This window comes from Nerophis lumbriciformis, linkage group LG21 (genome assembly GCF_033978685.3).
Source record: "Nerophis lumbriciformis linkage group LG21, RoL_Nlum_v2.1, whole genome shotgun sequence".
In the NCBI taxonomy this organism is placed as follows: domain Eukaryota; kingdom Metazoa; phylum Chordata; class Actinopteri; order Syngnathiformes; family Syngnathidae; genus Nerophis; species Nerophis lumbriciformis.
Genome location: NC_084568.2, coordinates 19,576,040 through 19,600,000, shown reverse-complemented (window position 1 = coordinate 19,600,000; position 23,961 = coordinate 19,576,040). Strand labels below are relative to the sequence as shown.

Sequence of the window (23,961 nt, the reverse complement as noted above, 5' to 3'; positions counted from 1 at the left end):
CCAGTGGACCATTTGGGTCTGGGTGTCGGGGCTTGTATTATCAGGACCTGTGATTTGATTGGATAATCTATGGCTTTAATAACGTAATAATCCCAGTCCAATCCCCCTATGGCAAAAAAAAGATTATGTGTCCTCGTGGGAGGATGCCAGGAGAAGTGTGTGTGTGTGTTTGAACCCCGTGATGGATGCGCACACACAACGTCACGGCGCGATGTTGATGAAGCCGCCTGTGCTCGTCTCGGCTCTCGCCACACTATTTTTGTGAGCAAGACGTACACGGGGAGGGGGGAGGATGTAGCAACAGGAGGAGGAACACACACAAATCTTATTGTTTATTCTCTGTATCGTTGTTGTTTTGTACGTCTAATCGCTCCATCTCCCGACCCCAAAACATCCTTTTGTCCTCCCTGGTGTGTTTGTCCATCCGCGCGCTTGTTTACCTGACGGTCCTCGTCCCAAGTGTTGTCATGACGATGGCCAATGCTATAGGCGAATTGTCGTTCGGTTGCCGTGTGGATCTGGAGTGGCGCAGCCTCAATGGCCTCCACTTCTCGCCGCCGTCCCTCTTGTATATTCTAATTTCTATCTGGCAGGGCCAGCTGCTGCGCCTCTCCTTATCACCGCCATCGCGATCCTCGCTGTTTGTCTTTGTTGGTCACCAGCCGTCCAATCATCGATGACGTCATCGCGTTAATCTGTTCTCGTTTGCTGTCTCAACAAAGAGTCGTACTTATCCAATTAATGCTCATTTACGATAAAAAAACGGAATTGTCAGAATCAACCAGCTAACTCATGTGACTAATCATAAAAAATATTGCACTTATCTTAACCTCTTAAGGCCTAAGCTGTTTGTTTACATGCTTTTTTTTTATTTCTCTTTGCTATTTGGGCTTATTGGACCCTAATTAGAATAAAAACTAAAAATCATGTTTTGATATGATGTACTTAGTCCATAAGTACACAAACGTGTACTTCATGTGTAGTGACATGCACATTTTTATTTTTACACTTTTTTTTTTCCAAATTCCATTGTATGTTATACTCTTCTGACACCACCAGATGGCAGTATAAGTGTTCACATAAGCGGCATAATACCCCAATTCAGTAGTGTACACAATTTTGGACATAAGAGCTAAAAGGTGCTGTCCACGCATGTGGCCACTAAGGCCTTTAGAGGTTTTAACTAAACTTTGATTAATCACGCAATTTATTTTGACTGTACAAACAAGCTCTTTTTGTGACGATCTGTCACTTCATTTCTGTTTGTGCTTCTTATTTTAGTTACATTTCCTGCTTGTCCCACTGAGCCTTGTTTTCCCCTCACCTGCTGTTGATTGGCAGCTGGGCCCACACCCGGTGCTAATCATCAGGCTTCTATTTATGCCTGCCTCGCCTGCTCTTCAGCGCTCGAGGCTTGACTATATGTGAAGAACCGTTCCTATAGGGCTGGGCGATATGTCGATATACTCGATATATTGCAGGTTTGTGTCTGTGCGATATAGAAAATGACTATATCGTGAGTATTCGAGTACCGTATTTTTCGGAGTATAAGTCGCACCGGAGTATAAGTCGCACCTGCCGAAAATGCATTATAAAGAAGGAGAAAAACATATATAAGTTGCACTGGAGCCCGGCCAAACTATGAAAAAAACTGCGACTTATAGTCCGAAAAATACGGTATACGTTCTCACACAGTTGCTTTTAGCTGCGGGCATTACACTACAGGCTCTTCTCACTCTTTGTTGTCTCTCCTTCTCACAGAGACGTAAAACAAGTGCACCTTCTTACATACGTCACATACGTATACGCCCTCTTGGAGCAGAGAGGTAGCACCATGGGTAACGTTAGCTGTGGTGCGAGTGGTAATACAAGAGAAAGAAGGTGCAAATATGGTAACAAATGCAAGAAAAATTAATTCCCAAGAAAAACAGCACGGGGTCCATCGTCTGACGGTGGTTTGGCTTCAAGTGGGAATATGTCGAACAGACAACCGTAATTTGTCAAGTGTGGGGCAAAAGCGTTGCTACAAAAAGTAGCATTACTGCTATGTAGCATCATTTGAAAAGTCACCTGCTCGAGAATGTAGAGTGCATGCTTGAAACTCCGCATGTCAACATCTCCATTCGGTGCCACACCCACAAAATGCAGAGGCAACCATTTCCACATCAACACCGTATGAAAAAAATAGTCAACAACAGAAGGAGATAACATCCGCAGTAACCTACCACATAGCGAAGGACATACACTATTTGATTTTCTATTATGCAGCTCAATTTTTTTTGACATCATGCACAAAAGTGCTTTTTATTTGTTTTATAATATTGTATTGGCGTTCTGTACAAAAAGTGCCCTTTAATTTAGTGTTGTTTTGATATGTCATCTTAGTGACATCATGCACAAAAGTGCACTCAGAGCTTGTTTTAAAATGTCTCTGACAATCTTGCACTTTGTGTTTGGAAAGGACATGAATGTTTGTGCCACTGCTTAATAACTGTTTAATAAATACAGTTTTGGTCAATTGACTTAGTTGTGATTTCCCTCTCTGCATGAAAGTTTAAAATGAGCATATATTAATGCAGTATGAACAAGAATGTTTTAATGTGGTCACATAGAATCATCATACTGCTGTGATTATATGCATCAAGTGTTCATTCAAGGCTAAGGCAAAATATCGAGATATATATCGTGTATCTTGACATGGCCTAAAAATATCGAGATATTAAAAAAAGGCCATATCGCCGAGCCCTAACTTCCTATGTTTGAATATATTAAAATCATCTTCCCTGCTCCTCGTTATCCTGGTTCCTGCATCTTGGGGTCACTACAACTGTAGCCATGCGAGTTCGTCATACTTTTACTTTAATTGTTATACGGTCAGTGATGAAATGAATGCATACTGTATGTGAAATGTCTGCGAAAATTAAACATCACTTCTGCGTCCTTTTTTTAAAATTAAATATAAAAAAGAATACGTTCCAAACAAAATTTGTTGAACGCTCGCCTCAGCCGCAGGTACTCACTGTTCCTCTCGCCGTCACACTGAATAGCAGGACGGGCTCGGAAACAAGCTCGCTAGTTAGCATAGTTAGCGTCATCTAGCTCAGTGTTTTTCAACCTTTTTTGAGCCAAGGCACATTTTTTGCGTTGAAAAAATCCGGAGGCACACCACCAGCACAAATCATTAAAAAACAAAACTCAGGTGACAGTAAAAAGTCGTTGTCGCAATTGTTGGATATGACTTTAAACCATAACCAACCATGCATCAATATAGCTCTTGTCTCAAAGTAGGTGTACTGTCACCACCTGTCACATCACGCCCTGACTTATTTGGAGTTTTTTGCTGTTTTCCTGTGTGTAGTGTTTTAGTTCTTGTCTTGCGCTCCTATTTTGGTGGCTTTTTCGCTTTTTTTTTGTATTTTCCTGTAGCAGTTTCATGTCTTCCTTTTGAGCGATATTTCCCGCATCCACTTTGTTTTAGCAATCAAGAATGTTCCAGTTGTTTTTATTCTTCTTTGTGGGGACATTGTAGATTGTCATGTCATGTTCGGATGTATTTTGTGGACGCTATCTCTGCTCCACAGTAAGTCTTTGCTGTCGTCCAGCATTCTGTTTTTGTTTTCTTTGTAGCCAGTTCAGTTTTTGTTTCGTTCAGCATAGCCTTCCCTAAGCTTCAATGCCTTTTCTTAGGTGCACTCACCTTTATTTTTGGGGGGTTTAAGCATTAGACACCTTTTTACCTGCACACTGCCTCCCGCTGTTTCCGACATCTACAAAGCAATTAGCTACAGGCTGCCACCTACTGATATGGAAGAGTATTACACGGTTACTCTGCCGAGCTCTAGACAGCACTGGCACTCAACAACACATCATTTGCAGACTATAATTACTGGTTTGCAAAAAACATTTTTAACCCAAATAGGTGAAATTAGATAATCTCCCACAGCACACCAGACTGTATCTCACGGCATACTAGTGTGCCACGGCACAGTGGTTGAAAAACACTGATCTGTGTTCGCTCTCCAAGCCACAACGTTGACGGCTTTCTACTTTGCTGCTAATCGTATTTGGATGATGATTATAATCCGAACACACTTTTGCAACGTTTGTAGTTCATACAGTAAATCTAGAGTATTTATTAGTAGTCAGGGAGAAGGTATATTTTTGACGTGACGGATGTAAGCGGTAGAAATGGATGGATGGATGGATGTAAACAGAAGTCACAACACCGGAAGTGTATTATTACCCAGTGGCAGGCCGTGCGTTTCCCACCTAGGCCTACAGTGTTGTCCGACTTCAATGATTACCTCTCAAAACACCATCATTGATGTCACCACATGACCATTGCTGGAGAAATACTGTACAGGAACACATATACGCAACACTTTGTCGTATTGAATCACATCAACAGTGTACAAAACGGGTTATTTTCTGGCACATTTAAAAATCGATAAACCCACATCAGCAATTAAAACATATCTTATGTGGTACTGTCAAAATTAAAATGGCAAAAAACATATTAAACATGAAAAAATTCAGAAATAAATTATTTGAACTCACAATTTGTAGCACCCATTCGATGCCGTATAAGCCAATGGTACCGCTTATAGTCTGTTGATTCGAATGGAAGTGGCGGGCATTTCCCCATCTCATCGCAGGGTTGGCCGACATCGTCTCACAAGATGTAGTTTCTCTTTAAATATCCTTCTTGAAAATGGCCTTGCAAATATGATTTCTCTGCTAGCCCGGTCTGACTGCGGCGTAACACTTCCTGCTTCGGTAAGTTGCAACTTGTGATTGGATACTCACTTTGGAATGACAAGTGAGTATCCAATCACAATCTCGTTTACATGAGGCTACCTAGATAGGCTACTGTCAACAACTTGTGATCCGATTGGCTATCGCAACTGTCCATCAACTGTATGTGTTTTCCAATCCAATCACAGGACGCGTAAATGTCACATTCAAAGTGAGGCCAGCTAGAAGGCCTTACTGAAAACAACTCGTGATCTGATTGGCCATCGCAATTATCTATAAACTGTATGTGCCCGTTCACTGACAGTGCACGGACGCCCACATTGTTGATACTGAAGGCCCCTGGCAGATTTGGTACAGCATCGCAACATAATCTAGCTGAATTCTGATTGGATACAAACTCTAACCTGAAAACAACAGCACTGGAAGGAGCATAATATGACATTAAGATAATATGAATACTTTTAGATAATTAGGGAAAGTAAATACAAAATTACTTTTATCTTTAATTATGATCAACATTTCTGGTTATGTTAGGCCAGCAGAGAAGGCCTTGCTGGCCCTAACGGCCCTCCACTGTTATTACCCAAGGGGGCGTGGCTACCTGATCAAGTGGCCAAATAGTAAACGCTTTCTGAGTTCTTTGCATGCATGTTATAGAATTGTGTATTATATTTTCAATGATAGAAATGATAGAAAAACCTAAAAATTCCGTGGTAGATTACATGGGACGTGTAAGTGCCAAAAAGACAGCCAAAAGAGGTTGGTAGATGAGAATAAATCTAAAGGTGAAATATAATATGGAAATGAACCCAATTGCAGGAAATATATCCTTTAGTTTCAACATTTTATGATAGAAATGTCCCTAATATGAAAATTTGTGATTTTGCCTTTACATATACTGTAATTTGTTGATCATGATTTTAACCAGAATAAAAAACAGGACAAAGATTTGTTTTTAAATTAACAATACAGAAAATACAACAATATAAGAGAACGTATCAATATTAATAAAATTAATCAATTAGAATTAGGGATGTCCGATAATGGCATTTTTTGCCAATATCCGATATTCCGATATTGTCCAACTCTTAATTACCGATACCGATATCAACCGATACCGATATATACAGTCGTGGAATTAACACATTATTATGCCTAATTTGGACAACCAGGTATGGTGAAGATAAGGTACTTTTTAAAAAAATTAATAAAATAAAATAAGATAAATAAATTAAAAAACATTTTCTTGAATAAAAAAGAAAGTAAAACAATATAAAAACAGTTACATAGAAACTAGTAATGAATGAAAATGAGTAAAATGAACTGTTAATGGTTAGTACTATTAGTGGACCAGCAGCACGCACAATCATGTGTGCTTACGGACTGTATCCCTTGCAGACTGTATTGATATATATTGATATATAATGTAGAAAACCAGAATATTAATAACAGAAAGAAACAACCCTAACTGCACTAATTGTAAGTGTATCTTGTGTTTTTTATGTTGATTTAATAAATAAAAATAAATTTAAAAAAAGAAACAAAAAAAAATGATACCAATAATAAAAAAAACGATACCGATAATTTCCGATATTACATTTTAAAGCATTTATCGGCCGCTAATATCGCAGGCCGATATTAGCGGACATCTGTAGTTGTAAACAATATATTAATAATATAATTATGTTTTACTTTGTCTTATACTGTTGTTATTCCTGTGTTGAATGTAAATATTCATCCATCCATCCATTTTCTACTGCTTGTACCTTTTGATTGTTCAGAAATACTATCGGACATCTCTAATTAGAATAATCTAATTATTCAAGTTTTCCCCTCGAATTTGACACTAACCTACACCTGGCAGCAGGTGTGTTTTAGCATGGCAACAAGAGCGGTTGTGCGTGCACCATGGCCCGAAAGGTGTAGCGCGATCAATAGTGTCTCTGGTGACTGATCACAGCGGATTAATCAGTGACACAAGATCAGTGAGTGGCTGAAATGTCACCAGCTCCATAATTAAGACCTTCATTAAGCCACAGTTAACAGAGTGGATCTCTGCTGTATACACCAATTCACTACCACCCCCTGATACACACACACACACACACACACACACACACACACACACACACTCACACACACCATCCTTTTCACCATATGCGTCATTCTGTCCTTCAATCCTTCTTTTCATTTCACTCAACACCCCCCACCCCAATGTTTTTGTGCTCTCAATATAGGAATGACACTCATGTCAAACAGAGCTCGTCTAAATAAGGACGGAAACATTTACTTTCAGCAGTTTCTCATTTGATAAAAAGGGGATTTTAATCCCGCGTTGTTGTGCAAGCCCCTATTTTATTTTGTTGTTTTATTCCAAATACTCCCTGCTACCCTTTAACCCCGCACACCTCATCTCTGCCTCCCTGGATCAGAAGCACTCCACTACAGTCCCATGCTGCGTGCTCCTGTAAATCCAGATTAGCCGGCGAGTGTTCTTAATCTCATCACTTCCCCAATCCAGTACGAGTGTGTGTGCTTTTCCTCTTTTTGCGCAACGGGGGCCGAAAGAACGATAGACTCGGGGATTACAGCGGATTCTAAGAGAGTCGTAGATGGAAGGTGAGGAGAGAGAGGAGTGGCGGTGCATATATATATATATATATATATATATATATATATATATATATATATATATATATATATATATATATATACATATATATATATATGAATATATATATATATGAATATACATTATGGCAGGAAAAAACACAGAAGCTATTTCATCCCTACAAGCTTGTTTCGCAGGCTTCCCTGCCTTTCAGGGGATTTTATAAAATTTTGATTGATTTTTAATTCGATAAAATACGGGGATTTTATAAAATGTTGTAAAATGTTATTTTATAAAATTAGGGGATTTTATAACATTTTATAAAATAAAATCCGCTGAAGAGCAGGGAAACCTGCAAAACAGGCTTGTAGAGATGAAATAGCCTCTGTGTTTTTTCCTGACCTAACGTATATTCCGCTCTACCCCGGTATTGAGCACTGTATTATGGATAGACCACAGTAATCTCGACTATATATATATATATATATATATATATATATATATATATATATATATATATATATATATATATATATATATATATATATATGTATATATGTGTGTGTTTGTGTATATGTGTGTGTTTGTGTGTGTGTATATATATATGTAATGCCATCCATCCATCCATCTTCTTCCGCTTATCCGAGGTCGGGTCGCGGGGGCAGCAGCCTAAGCAGGGAAGCCCAGACTTCCCTCTCCCCAGCCACTTCGTCCAGCTCTTCCTGTGGGACCCCGAGGCGTTCCCAGGCCAGCCGGGAGACATAGTCTTCCCAACGTGTCCTGGGTCTTCCCCGCGGCCTCCTACCGGTCGGACGTGCCCTAAACACCTCCCTAGGGAGGCGTTCGGGTGGCATCCTGACCAGATGCCCGAACCACCTCATCTGGCTCCTCTCGATGTGGAGGAGCAGCGGCTTTACTTTGAGCTCCTCCCGGATGACAGAGCTTCTCACCCTATCTCTAAGGGAGAGCCCCGCCACCCGGCGGAGGAAACTCATTTCAGCCGCTTGTACCCGTGATATATATATATATGTAATGTATATATATATATATATATATATATATATATATATATATATATATATATATATATATATATATGTGTGTATGTATGTATGTGTGTATATATGTACCGTGATTAATCTGGTTTTGAAAAAATAACATGCAAAACATTAACGTTGACAGCCCTATTTTATATATCCATCTATTTTCTACCGCTTGTCCCTCTCAGGGTGGCGGGGGGTCTTGAAGCCTATCCCATCTGCACTCGGGCGCCCTATTTTATATATAAGTTGTTTGTTTTTGTGATTTTTTTGTGATTTTTAGTGCTGGTAAATGCAACTTTCTTTGGCCCCCTGGTGGCTTATTTTACATTTGTACTCAATAAAAAAGAGCACAGAGACTTGTGGCGTAACTATGTTAGTTTGCAAAGAACTACGGAGTCAACCAGGGCAGGCTAACAAGCATGTTTTGTAATAAAAACAAGTTAGGAACACAGTCGGACTCACGCACGTGAACTATTAATAACACGACAAGACTGAGTCACCAGCGAGTGGGATTTTAGCACTTGATTCGGCAAAGGAACTAGTTTATTAGAAGCAATGTTTGGCTGTACGATAACTGAGATGACGAAACCGTGACAAACTTTCCTGTGAAAACCGAGGTACTACTATACGTACAGTCTCGATCAAAAGTTTACATACACTTGTAAAAAACATAATGTCACGGCTGTTTTGAGTTTCCAGTACTTTCTACAACTCTTATTTTTTCGTGATAGAGTGATTGGAGCACATACTTGTTGGTCACAAAAAACATTCATGAAGTTTGGTTCTTTTATGAATTTATTATGGGTCTACTGAAAATGTGAGCAAATCTGCTGGGTCAAAAGTATACATACAGCAATGTTAGTATTTGGCAAGTTTCACTGCAATAAGGCGCTTTTGGTAGCCATCCACAAGCTTCTGGTTGAATTTTTTACCACTCCTCTTGACAAAATTGGTGCAGTTCAGCTAAATTTGTTGGTTTTCTGACATGGACTTGTTTCTTCAGCATTGTCCACACATTTAAGTCAGGACTTTGGGAAGACCATTGTAAAACTTTAATTCTAGCCTGATTTAGCCATTCCTTTACCACTTTTGATGTGTGTTTTGGGTCATTGACCTGTTGGAACACCCAACTGCGCCCAAGACCCAACCTCTGAGCTGATGATTTTAGGTTGTCCTGAAGAATTTGGAGGTAATCCTCCTTTTTCATTGTACCATTTAAAGCACCAGTTCCATTGGCAGCAAAACAGGCCCAGAGTATAATACTACCACCACCATGCTTCACAGTAGGAATGGTGTTCCTGGGATTAAAGGACTCACCTTTTCTCCTCCAAACATATTGCTGGGTATTGTGGCCAAACAGCTCAATTTTTGTGGATGTCCAAACCCGAATAAAAGGGAGAGCTGCATCCAGCAGAAAAACCTCAGCAAAATCAAACAAGTGAACTATTCGCTGACGTGACAAACTATTAAAGTGTCAATAAGAGGCAGTGCATCATCGGTGGAGGTCAGCGCCAAAAATCCAGTCTTACACAAGTAATTGGACTCAAATAGTTCCTTTTAACTTTAATCCAAAATGACACAACAACCAACTTCTCCCTGTACATAACATTAGCACGTAAACGGAGGAACCACATTTTCGGCAGCTGTTGTCACAATGCCACTTGATTCTGCTTTCTTATTTCCCCCTTTTATCCTCGTTGGCCTGGGGAGTGTTTCTCACCAACTTTACCACTGACGTGATGTCACAGTAAAGTAGAATATTAACATATTTACAAAGCGGCTGCACATTTACATTCTATTTGACATTGTTATCTCCAAAAATAAAAATGAATAGGATAAATCAATCAATCAATCAATCAAAGGTTATTTATATAGCCCTTAATCACAAGTGTCTCAAAGGGCTGCACAAGCCACAAAAACATCAGATCCCACATCAGGGCAAGAAGAAACTCAACCCAATGGGTGTATCAAAGAAAAACGACTCAAAACTCTCACATCTGAAATCAGCCCCGCGCATTCAAACACATTCAAATCAATTTAAAACAAAACACCACTGTTTTAACATGTATCATACACAGACAGATATTAAAAATAAAAACAAACTTTTACACCAAAATTATTGTTTTGAAAAACATCGCAATAGCATGTACTACAAAACAACGTCAGCGGTTTTATGAAATACTATAATAATATTGTACAACATTTACCTTGGGGAGCAGACTTTTGTAGGTGTCTGTCGCGTAACAACAGGAACTAAAAAATTGCTGTTTATGTTGCACACGGACATATTTGAGTGACTGACCGGAGGAGGTCCGATTTGACAAGAAGTGATACGTGTGTCTGTGTGCTGAAGGTCATTGTCAAGTCAGGATTAAAAAAGAACAAACTGAAACTGAAACTTGTCAAACACAGCATCTGCAGCTTCTCAATATTTTCGTGGATAAACGAGGTTGGTGGCTGCATGCTTGTGTGTTGCAGACAGACTCTTTAGAGGGGCTGACTCGCTTGGTCGGCTGCTAACAATGCTAGTTTTGTTTTTAATGGTTTGTCCATTAATTATTCACACCATTTTATAAGCCGCAGGGTTCAAAGCGTAGGGGGGGAAAAGTAGCTGTTTATAGTCCGAAAAAACTAATATAATAATTAGAGATGTCCGATAAATGCTTTAAAATGTAATATCGGAAATTATCGGTATCGGTTTTTTATTATCTGTATCAGGTTTTTGTGTGTTTTTTTTTATTTATTTTATTATTTTTTTATTAAATCAACACAAAAAACACAAGATACACTTACAATTAGTGCACCAACCCAAAAAACCTTCCTCTCCCATTTACACTCATTCACACAAAAGGGTTGTTTCTTTCTGTTATTAATATTCTGGTTCCTACATTATATATCAATATATATCAATACAGTCTGCAAGGGATACAGTCCGTAAGCACACATGATTGTGCGTGCTGCTGGTCCACTAATAGTACTAACCTTTAACAGTTAATTTGACCCATTTTCATTAATTACTAGTTTCTATGTAACTGTTTTTATATTGTTTTACTTTCTTTTTTATTCAAGAAAATGTTTTTAATTTATTTATCTTATTTTTTTTTTTTTTTTTTTTTTAAAGGACCTTATCTTCACCATACCTGGTTGTCCAAATCAGGCATAATAATGTGTTAATTCCGCGACTGTATATATCGGTATCGGTTGATATCGGTATCGGTAATTAAAGAGTTGGACAATATCGGAATATCGGATATCGGCTAAAAGCCATTATCGGACATCCCTAATAATAATCTATTTATGAATAATAATTACTTACTTCTGGTTAATTAGTACTTCCGGTTCAAGGCACTAAACAGAAGGAAATACTGTAGACGCTCGACTTGCAGCACCTGCAGTGAGCAAACTTGTCCAAAACATAACACAGAACACACCTTTTCAGTGTCTCTGTGGGTGTTTCATGAAAACTATTTGTTGAACACAAAACATTATGACCGTTAGTGTACAAATGTCCATTCATTATTCGCACCGTTTTATAAGCAGGGTTCAAAGCGTAGGGGGGGAAAGTAGCGGTTTATAGTCCGAAAAATACGAATATAATAATCTATTTACTATAAATAATTACTTACTCCTGGTTAATTAGTACTTTCGGTTCAAGGCACTAAACAGAAGGCAATACTGTAGACCAGGGGTCCCCAAACTACGGACCGCGGGCCGAATCTGGCCTGCCAGCGTCCAAAATCCAGCCCACGGGAAGTCCCAAGTAAATAAAAATAAAATAAAATAAAAAAATTACGATTAAAATTATTTTTTTTTATTTTTTTAAGTATAATTTTTTTAAATCTGTCCTTTCTAATCCATTTTCTACCGCTCGGTGTCTCCTAGTCGCTCAGGCAAATCATATTGTGTAAAAATGCATTTTCCCATCGATAACGTGAAATCATCGGGCTTGGAATATATATATATATATATATATATATATATATATATATATATATATATATATATATATATATATATATATATATATATATATATATATATATATATGATATATATATACATATATATATATATATACATATATATATATATATGATATATATACACATATATATACATGTATATATATATGTATATATATATATATATATATATATATATATATGTGTATATATATATGTGTATATATATTTATGTGTGTATATATATATATATATATATACATGTGTATATATATATATACATGTGTGCATATATATATATATATATATATATATATATATATATATATATATATATATATATATATATATGTGTGTATGTATATATATATATGTGTATATATATATATATATATGTGTATATATATTTATGTGTATATATGCATATATATACATATATATATATATATATATATATATATATATATATATATATATATATATATATATATACATGTGTATATATATATACATGTATATATATATATATATATATATATATATACATGTGTATATATATATACATGTATGTATACAGCCTAGCCCCCGGCCAAATTGTTTTAATCCAATGCGGCCCCCGAGTCAAAAAGTTTGGGGACCCCTGCTGTAGACGTTCAACGTGCAGCGCCTGCAGTGAGTGAACTTGTCCAAAAGATAACACAGAACACACCTTTTCAGTGTCTCTGTAGGTGTTTCATGAAAACTATTTGTTGAACACAAAACATTATGACCATTAATTATTCACACCGTTTTATAAGCCGCAGGGTTCAAAGCGTAGGGGGGGAAGTAGCAGTTTATTGTCCAAATATACTAATCGATTTATAATAAATAATTATAATAATAATAATAATTAAAGATGCATCAATAATCAATGTCTAATGGAATCATAGGCCCTGAATCCTAATCGTAATTGAATCGTGAGGTGCCCAAAGATTCCCGCCCCTATTGGAGACCACCGCCTGTGAGGTTGCATGCGTGTACTTCTCTGCAGGTCATCATGTCTGAACTTAGAAGCTGACTGTGTCTAAATGGTTTTTTGTTTCCAGATGAACCGTCCCATCCAGGTGAAGCCAGCAGACAGCGAGAGCAGAGGGGGTAAGAGACACCTGCACCCACTTATGACTTCTTTTTTTTTTTTTTTTTTTTGGCAAGTGTATTTTAAATGAATCAGTTAATTTGCCAACTTAATTTGTGAGCAGAAGTTACATCAGTTGCAGCGTTCAGGCCGGATTAATTAGTATGCGGCAAAGGTTTGGATGCCCCTGGTTGATAGTAACGATGGTAGAATTTTGTATTGCCAAAGTGATGCCATCTGGAAATTTTGGGAAACAAATCATTCATAGGTTTTAATATATCAATACTTTCACAGAATATCTTTTTTTTATTGATTGGCCCGTGTGTGCGTAGGTCCACTTAAGACAGTGTTTTTCAACCACTGTGCCGCGGCACACTAGTGTGCTATGAGATACAGTCTGGTGTGATTATCTAATTTCACCTATTTGGGTTAAAACTATGGTAACACTTTAGTATGGGGAACATATTCACAATTAATTAGTTGCTTATTACAGTAACAAAGACTTAATTTAGAGTTATTTGGACACTAGGGGAACATATAAGGGTTAGGATTAGGGTTACTAAAAAGAAATAATTCTGAGGTTATTGAGGGAAGACTCTTAGTTAATGGCCCTACTGGTTGGATAATAGAATAAGGCATTAATAAGGACTTAATAATGACTAATTAAGAGCCAATATGTTACTAATTTGCATGTTAATAAGCAACTAATTAATGGTGAATATGTGTTCCCCATATAAAGTGTTACCAAAAATATTTTTTGTGACCACTAATTATAGTCTGCAAATGATTTGTTGTTGTTGAGTGTCGGTGCTGTCTAGAGCTCGGCAGAGTAACCGTGTAATACTCTTCCATATCAGTAGGTGGCAGCCGGTAGCTAATTGCCTTGTAGATGTCGGAAACAGCGGGAGGCAGGGTGCAGGTAAAAAGGTGTCTAATGCTTAAACCAAAAATAAACAAAAGGTGAGTGCCCCTAAGAAAAGGCATTGAATCTTAGGGAAGGCAGAACGAAACTAAAACCGAACTGGCTACAAAGTAAACAAAAACAGAATGCTGGACGACAGCAAAGACTTACTGTGGAGCAAAGACGACGTCCACAAAGTACATCCGAACACGACATGGCAATCAACAATGTCCCCACAAAGGAGGATAAAAACAACTGAAATATTATTGATTGCTAAAACAAAGTAGACGCGGGAAATATCGCTCAAAGGAAGACATGAAACTGCTACAGGAAAATACCAAAAAAAGAGAAAAAGCCACCAAAATAGGAGCGCAAGACAAGAACTAAAACACTACACATGGGAAAACAGCGAAAAAAAACCTCAAAATAAGTCAGGGGGTGATGTGACAGGTGGTGACAGTACACCTACTTTGAGACAAGAGCTATAGTGATACATGGTTGGCTATGCTTTAAAGTCTTATCCAACAATTGCGACAACGACTTTTTACTGTCAACTGAGTTTCGTTTTTTAATGATTTCTGCTGGTGGTGTGCCTCCGCATTTTTACAAGGCAAAAAAGGTTGAAAAACACTGCCTTGAGATGTGTCGGTAGTACATGTTGACATATTGCAGTCAAACTGATTGAATAAATAACGGCTCCATTGATCCGTTTCAGTCCCAGTGTCCTTGTATTGCACATGCTGACTCATTGTCACGTTACACAGTCCAAATATTAGCCCTGAAAAAGATGGATCCTTTGTCTTTTGACAATGTACCTTGTTAAAAGACTGTGTTGTGAATGGGCGTGACTTCATGCATATATGCATATAATGCATACTAACATGTCTGAATGATCCATCAGTGAGAGGACACATTCTCTTTGGAAATCTTTAGAAGTGACTAGCAGAATATTCAGTTTTTGTACGCGTTACTGCACTCTGTTGGTGCTTGTGAGTATAGCAGGCTCGATTGGGGATTTTTTCTTTTCTTTTTTGGATCATAGACTGTGCATTCCCAGGCCACAAGATCAGGTACAAATGCACAATCTAGTAAAAACAAAAGCTCTGCTGCACCGAAACAGGGAGTTGGTGCAAAAATACTGTAATAATATACATGTTCAACTACTCAAAATGTTGATGGGGTAACACTTTAGTATGGGGAACATATTCACCATTAATTAGTTGCTTATTAAAGTAACAAAGACTTAATTTACAGTTATTTGGACACTAGGTGAAGATAGGGTTAGGGTTACTAATTAGCAATAATTCTGAGGTTATTGAGGGAAGACTCTTAGTTAATGGCTTACTGGTTGTATAATAAGGCCATGCAGAATAAAGCATTAATAAGTACTTAATAATGACTACCGTATTTTTAGGAGTATAAGTCGCACCGGAGTATAAGTCGCACCTGCCGAAAATGCATAATAAAGAAGGAAAAACACATATATAAGTCGCACTGGAGTATAAGTTGCATTTTTTGGGGAAATTTATTTGATAAAACCCAACACCAAGAATAGACATTTGAAAGGCAATTTAAAATAAATAAAGAATAGTGAACAACAGGCTGAATAAGTGTACGTTATATGAGGCATAAATAACCAACTGAGAACGTGCCTGGTATGTTAACGTAACATATTATGGTAAGAGTCATTCAAATAACTATAACATATAGAACATGCTATACGTTTACCAAACAATCTGTCACTCCTAATCGCTAAAATCTTATACGTCTAGTCTCTTACGTGAATGAGCTAAATAATATTATTTGATATTTTACGGTAATGTGTTAATAATTTCACACATAAGTCGCTCCTGAGTATAAGTCGCACCCCCGGCCAAACTATGAAAAAAACTGCCACTTATAGTCCTCAAAATACGGTAATTAAGAGCCAATATGTTACTAATTTGCATGTTAATAAGCAACTAATTGATGGTGAATATGTGTTCCCCATACTAAAATACTAAAGTGTTACTGTTGATTGGCCCATTTGAGGCAACTGTATATCATATTTGGCAAGGTGAAGAATACTCAGATGAGTAACGGGAACGGAAATAACACTAAATGGTCCCTAGTGTGTGAATGTGAGTGTGAATGTTGTCTATCTGTGTTGGCCCTGCCATGAGGTGGCGACTTGTCCAGGGTGTACCCCGCCTTCCGCCAGAATGCAGCTGAGATAGGCTCCAGCACCCCCCGTGACCCCGAAAGGGACAAGCTGTAGGAAATGGATGGATGGATGGCGTTTTTAGCATAGACTTAGCAAATGAAATGTAATATAAGCACGTAGCATGTTGCCACTAAGCACATTACAGTGGTATAAAATCTAATCCATTATTATTATTATTATTATTATTATTCAACAACAAAATAATTTAGAAAATAAACAAATGACATGAATAAAAAGTTTTGGGTATCACTTTAGTATGGGGAAAATATTCTAAGTAACAAAGACTTGATTTAAAGTTATTTGGATACTAGGGGAACATATAAGGGTTAGGGTTACTTATAAGCAATAATTCTGAGGTTATTGAGGGAAGACTCTTAGTTAATGGCTTACTGGTTGTATAATAAGGCCATGCAGAATAAGGCATTATTAAGTACTTAATAACGACTAATTAAGAGCCAATATGTTACTAATTGGCATGTTAATAAGCAACTAATTAATGGTGAATGTGTTCCCCATCCTAAAGTATTACCCAAATGTTGCTACAATCCAAATAAAAAAAAATTTGGGAGGGGAAAAAACTACTTTTTTGTAGCAACTTAACAATATACAGTATACATACAATAATATAAGACAATGTAACAATATCAACAACATAATAAAAATATTTACTTAAAGGAGCTGTTTGCAAAGCTAATGCGCGTGCATGTGTTACGTACGTACGTAATAACGTCAAGTAGGAGAAGCCGTGAGAGGGCGGGATATACTATGTAAAATACATTGAAAAGTTAGCGCCCTCTAGGCACCTCTGTGAATTTTGCAAACAGCCCATTCAATTAATTTTATTACATACAATTGTATAATAAAATAAAGGCAATAGTGCAAAATGAGTATATATATATATATATATATATATATATATATATATATATATATATATTACGGTTGTACGGTATACCGGTATTAGTATAGTACCGCGATACTAATGAATCTTATTCAGTACTATATCGCCTCTAAAAAGTACCGAAGAATAAAGAATACAGATGAATAAATGTTTATTACATTTTAACAGAAGTGTAGATAGAACATGTTAAAAGAGAAAGTAAGCAGATATTAACAGTAAATGAACAAGTAGATTAGTAATTCATTTTCTACCACTTGTCCTTAATAATGTTGACAAAATAATACAATGGAAAATGACACAATATGTTACTGCATATGTCGGCAGCTAAATTAGGAGCCTTTGTTTGCTTACTTACTACTAAAAGACAAGTTGTCTTGTATGTTCACTATTTTAGTTAAGGACAAACTTGCAATAAGAAACATATGTTTAATGTACCCTAAAATTTTTTGTTAGAATAAAGCCAATAATGCAATTTTTTTGTGGTCCCCTTCATTTAGAAAAAGTATCGAAATACATTTTGGTACCGGTACCAAAATATTGGTATCGAGACAACACTAGTATGTACCGTATTTTCCGGAGTATAAGTCGCACCTGCTGAAAATGCATAATAAAGAAAGAAAAAAACATATATATGTCGCTCCAGTGCGACATATATATGAAAAACTATGAAAAAACTATGAAAAAAACTGCGACTTATAGTCCGAAAAATACGGTATATGTACGTATGTATATATATTTGTATGTATGTATGTGTGTATGTATAGGCTGTCATGAAATCCTTTGGCTTTTTGCTCCCAAAACCCTCTCTTGGAAAAAGTAGCATTGAAAATGAATTAACAAAAGAATCACAATAACATAAATCAGATACTGTAATTATCCTTGGTATCGATACATCAATATTTGCCTCGATCCCACTCCCTTTTGTATTTTAGCGTTTTTTTGTGTGACCTACAAGAATGACGTTGTAATGTTAAAGTTAAATAGTATTATACGCGGAAAAGGTTGCAATGTTTGTGTTAAACGGTTTTCATCTTCCCACATATATAGTTGTGCATGTAATATTACAACTTCGTTGTTTATAAATTACCACTATACTATACTTCAATAATGTTGCAAGTTTTTTTTAAATATTAACATTACAACATTTTTCTGGTAAAATGAATTCTTTGAACATTACAGGGGTTTTTGTCACTATATTACTAACTTTAGTCTCATAATCTTACAACATTATCTCAATAAAGTACATAGTTTTGCAATATTGCTGTTTTTTTGGTAATTTTATTCTACTAATATTAAAAATGTTGGGTAAAATAAAAATAAAAAGTTTAAAAAAAACGTATAGCTGGCTTGTGTATCGTTAAAGCATGAATAAATACATTACATTTTTCTATATAGTTTATTATACAGAACATATGGGTGAAATTATAAACATCTGTCTGATACAGTAATACCTCGTTTATCGCTGTTAATAGTTCCTGGTGAATTCATTTATGTGAAGTAGGATTTAGTCATTATAAATCGTATATTTTCATAGCAACAGCGTGAAAAAACTGTTCAAGACATTCTAAATAAAGTCTTTAACATTAAGAAAGCCCTCAAAACACCCACACAGTCAGCTTGAGAGTCTTTTAAACCAATATAGTGCAGCTGCCTGAGGCTGAGCCAATGAGTGGCCACGATACTGAACAGTGCACTCTAATTGGTTTGGTCTCATCCAGTAGCCAAGACTCCTACTTGCATAGTTAGAGAGAGCCCAGAGTGATTGTCTGCATTGCAAAAAAGAGCTAAGATAAAAAGACTAGATTTTTTAGAAAAACTTGTGAAATAAACTATCTGCACGGACAGATCATTTTTACTTGATAAGATTTGTATATCTAGAAATTAGCAAGACTTTTAAGATACAAATAAGTATTTTATTCGGCAAAAACAAGCATCATTCAACTTGCAATTCTTAAATAAAGAATCTTCGGGATGTTGCAGAATCTTCAAGCAAGTTTTTCTATGTGGGGAAACCCAAAATATCTTATTTGAATAGTGATTTTATTTTTAAATACAATAGACAAAATTAAATTATTCCTGCTAAAATTAAGATTAGTCAGTGGCTAAAAACAAGTAAATAGCTCTTAAAACTCAGGAAATTTCTAGAGAATTTGTAGTGTGCTTGTTTACCGGCCAAGTGCTTGCAACCGGACGTGACGTCACGTGCAACAAAGGTATCAAAATGTAGCACTGTTTGATTTTAAGTGAAACGGTACCCGGTACTACTGACGGACTTAGGTCTTTACCTATGAAAGTACCAAATTCGATACTAATCTCTAACTGGACTATTGCTACTTTACATCAATTTAGCCATTTTTAAGTTGAAAATACGTAAAATATGCCTTGAAAAAAATTTTTTGAGAGTGAATTCCGAAGCGCAATGTGGCTAGGGACTATTGTACACACATTGTCAAATACCTCCCTGTCACTTCAAATAATAATTTAGTAATGGATCCCTTTTTTTTCAATTGTGCATGTAAACTCATGCATGTCGTCCAGCTGGACTATTTTCTCTATTTCCAGTGACACCTACACCATCTCTTTACATTGTTTTGTTTTATTGTGTCCTCTCCCCCATCTTGATGTCCTGCTTCCCCGTTAGAAGACAGGAAGCTCTTTGTGGGCATGCTGGGAAAGCAGCAGACCGACCCCGACGTGAGAAAGATGTTCGAACCCTTTGGCAGCATCGAGGAGTGCACAGTGCTCCGCGGACCGGATGGCACCAGCAAAGGTAGTCCAGCAGGCACAAAACATTGATACAGCGTTGATTATACCAAAACCCAGAACCAGTGAAGTTGGCACGTTGTGTAATTCGTAAATAAAAACAGAATACAATGATTTGCAAATAATTTTCAACTTATATTCAATTGAATAGACTGCAAAGACAAGATATTTAATGTTCCAACTGAGAAACTTAATTTTTTTTTGCAAATAATCATTAACTTAGAATTCAATGGCAGCAACACATTGCAAAAAAGTTGTCACAGATGCATTTTTACCACTGTGTTACATGGCCTTTCCTTTTAACAACACTCAGTAAACATTTGGGAACTGAGGAGACCAATTTTTGAAGCTTTTCAGGTGGAATTCTTTCCCATTCTTGCTTGATGTACAGCTTAAGTTGTTCAACAGTCCGGGGTCTCAGTTGCCAAGCTGTTGTAACACGTGGCTTTGCTTTGTCTTGCTGAAATAAGCAGGGGCGTCCATGACAACGTTGCTTGGATGGCAACATATGTGTGACAGACTCCCGCTGTCGTCTGGGTTCCATGGACCACCAAGGATAGACATTACTGCGAGCAGGGTTGACTTTGTTTATTTTTCAATAAAACCTTTCAGTCTCGTCGGGTCGCTTTTCAGCTCTGCCGCTTCTTCCACTGCTCGCTCTTTGGTCCGCTTTTCAGCTGGCCGTGTCTGCGTCTTCCTCTGGCTCTCTTCATCTCGCGCGCTGCATGTGCTTCTGGCTCTCCAACTCCTTCTTCCGCCCCCTCGTTCTCGGCTGCCGCCCTTTTACCCACTTGGAGGAGATTACACAGTTGTGCCCAGGTGGGCGATCCACGCACCTGATATCTGTTACGGTGTCGATCCCGGCGCGCCCCGCCTCGCCGCTCGCCCGCCGGCCACGCCTCCTCGCCGCCATCTCGGGGTCGGCCCCGGCATGCCCCGCCTCGCTGTCGGTCTGCCGGCCACGCCTCCCCACAATATGTTGCTCCAAAGCCTGTATGTACCTTTCAGCATTAATGGTGCCTTCACAGATGTGTAAGTTACCCATGTCTTGGGCACTAATACACCCCCATACCATCACATATGCAGGCTTTCGAACTTTGCGCTTATAACAATCCGGATGGTTCTTTTCCTCTTTGTTCCGGAGGACACAACGTCCACAGTTTCCAAAAACAATTTGAAATGTGGACTCGTCAGACCACAGAACACTTCTCCACTTTGCATCAGTCCATCTTAGATGAGCTCGGACCCAGCAAAGCCGGCGGCTTTTCTGGGTGTTGTTGATAAATAACTTTCGCTTTGCATAGTCAAGTTTTAACTTGCACTTACAGATGTAGCGACGAATGTAGATACTGACAGTGGTTTTTTTAAGTGTTCCTGAGCCCATGTGGTGATATCCTTTACACACTGATGTCGGTTTTTGATGCAGTACCGCCTGAGGGATCCAAAGTCACGGGCATTCAAAGTTGGATTTCGGCCTTGCTGTGATTTCTCCAGATTCTCTGAACCTTTTCATGATATTACGGACCGTAGATAGTGAAATCCCTAAATTCCTTGCAATATCTCGTTGAGAAATGTTGTTCTTAAACTGTTCGACAATTTGCTCACGCATTTGTTCACAAAGTGGTGACCCTCGGCACATCCTTGTTTGTGAATGACTGAGCATTTCATGGAAGCTGCTTTTATACCCAATCATGGCACCCACCTGTTCCCAATTAGCCTGTTCACCTGTGGGATGTTCCAAATAAGTGTTTGATGTGCATTCCTCAACTTTATCAGTCTTTTTTGTCACTTGTGCGAGCTTTTTTGAAACATGTTGCAGGCATCAAATTCCAAATGAGCTAATATTTGAAAAAAATAACAACGTTTTCCAGTTCAAACGTTAAGTATCTTGTCTTTGCAGTCTATTCAATTGAATATAGGTTGAAAAGGATTTGCAAATCATTGTATTCTGTTTTTATTTTACGATTTACACAACGTGCCAACTTCACTGGTTTTGGGTTTTGTATATTAACCTCAAGTCTGTGTATTATCCAAAACACATAAACGGTAAATAAGTCTACAAAGTTGGATCAGATGATTGCACCTGTAGATATGCCTGCTCAGTGGCAGCCTTGAGTATTACGCCTCCAGCGTTCTTCCCTGCGGGGAGTGGGGGTGACTATTATGTGTAATAACGCTAATGATATTTGCCATGTTCAAACACAGACGCAAGGTTTTCCTGCGTCTGTTGCCCGAAGCATGACTAATGGTGCAATAGGTTTTATGGGTCATTGCTAATGATGCTTGCAGGCTGTGATTGATGAAGCACTGCATGTTTCTTGGACCATGTTTAATGACGCCAAGGTTACTGATGAAGCACTCGATTTAAGGGCGGCGCCAAATGTATTTTTAAATGGACATATCCAGTGTGTGAGGCCATGTTTGATTAGGTGTCGTCTCGTCTAGGGTGTGCATTTGTTAAGTTCCAGTGCAACGCCGAGGCCCAGGCTGCTATCAACGCTCTCCATGGAAGCCGCACTCTACCGGTGAGTCCATTTCACTGCAAAAATATAAGATAAAAAGAGTAGATTTTAGGAAAAAAAATACTACAAATTTGTGAAATTTACGAGCTGCATGGACTGATAATTTTACTTGATAAACATCATAAATTAAGATTTGTAAATCTAGAAATCCTTAAACAAGATTTTCTATATAGTCGAAAACATCTTATTTTAATAGGGTTTTTTTCTCTCAATTTGAACATTTTTAAGCTAGAATAGATGTTTTCTAAATGTCAAAAAGTCAGGATTTTTTCTAAGTGTCAAAAAGTCGGAATTTTTTCTAAGTGTGAAAATATCGGAATTTTTTCCAAGTGTCAAAACATCGGGATTTTTTCTGTCAAAAAGTCGGGATGTTTTCTAAGTATCAAAAATTTGGGATTTTTCCAAGTGTCAAAAAAATCAGGATTTTTTTCTAAGTGTCAAAAATTCGGGATTTTTTCCAAGTGTCAAAAAATCGGGATTTTTTCTAAGTGTCAAAAAGTCAGGATTTTTTCAAAGTGTCAAAACATCGGGATTTTTCTCTGTCAAAAAAATTGGGATTTTTTTATAAGTACCAAAATTTGGGATTTTTCTAAGTGTCAAAAAGTCTGGATTTTTTCTAAGTGTCAAAAAGTCGGGATTTTGCTGTCAAAAAGTCGAGATTTTTTCTAAGTGTCAAAAAGTCGGGAATTTTTCTAAGTGTCAAAAATTCGGGATTTTTTTCAAAGGGTCAAAAATTCGGGATTTTTTCTCAGTGTCAAAAAGTCTGGATTTTTTCTAGATCAAAAAGTCGAGATTTTTTCTAAGTGTCAAAAAATCTGGATTTTTTTCTAAATGTCAAAAAATCTGGATTTTTTCTGTCAGTGACTAAAAAAATGTGATACCTCTTAAAACTAAGGAAGTTTCTAGAAATACAATTTTAAATCTTGGCAAGTGGCAAATATTTTGCAGTGTATTATATAGCTAACATGCTAACAGTTAGCATTAAGGCTGTGAACCTTTAGGCACCACGCAATTCGATTCTATTACTAGGGGTTATGATTCTATTCTCGATTCAAAACTATTCTCGTTTCATAACGATTCTTAACTTAAAATCAATACTTTTTTTTAAATAACATTGGGTGCCAATTCTATGATTAACTACATTCATCCATACAATAGATAAACAGCTCTGATAAATTACTGTATG

The 23,961-nt window shown here is 37.2% G+C and overlaps 1 protein-coding gene across 5 annotated transcripts in view; it reads left to right on the top strand.

The window, feature by feature from the left end:
• Positions 1–23,961, top strand: part of LOC133621000 (CUGBP Elav-like family member 3) — a 111,521-nt gene that overhangs the window by 57,576 nt on the left and 29,984 nt on the right. For 4 of the 5 annotated variants that reach the window (XR_009817595.1, XR_009817594.1, XM_061982754.1 and 1 more), the window contains exons 4-6: positions 13,457–13,505; positions 20,132–20,260; positions 22,699–22,778. Coding sequence is in view for 3 of the 5 variants with exons in the window: in XM_061982754.1 (XP_061838738.1) it covers positions 13,457–13,505; positions 20,132–20,260; positions 22,699–22,778 (258 nt within the window). In the remaining 2 variants the exon portion in view is untranslated. The remainder of the gene's footprint in view (positions 1–13,456; positions 13,506–20,131; positions 20,261–22,698; positions 22,779–23,961) is intronic. The other variant, XM_061982755.1, reaches the window with a different exon arrangement.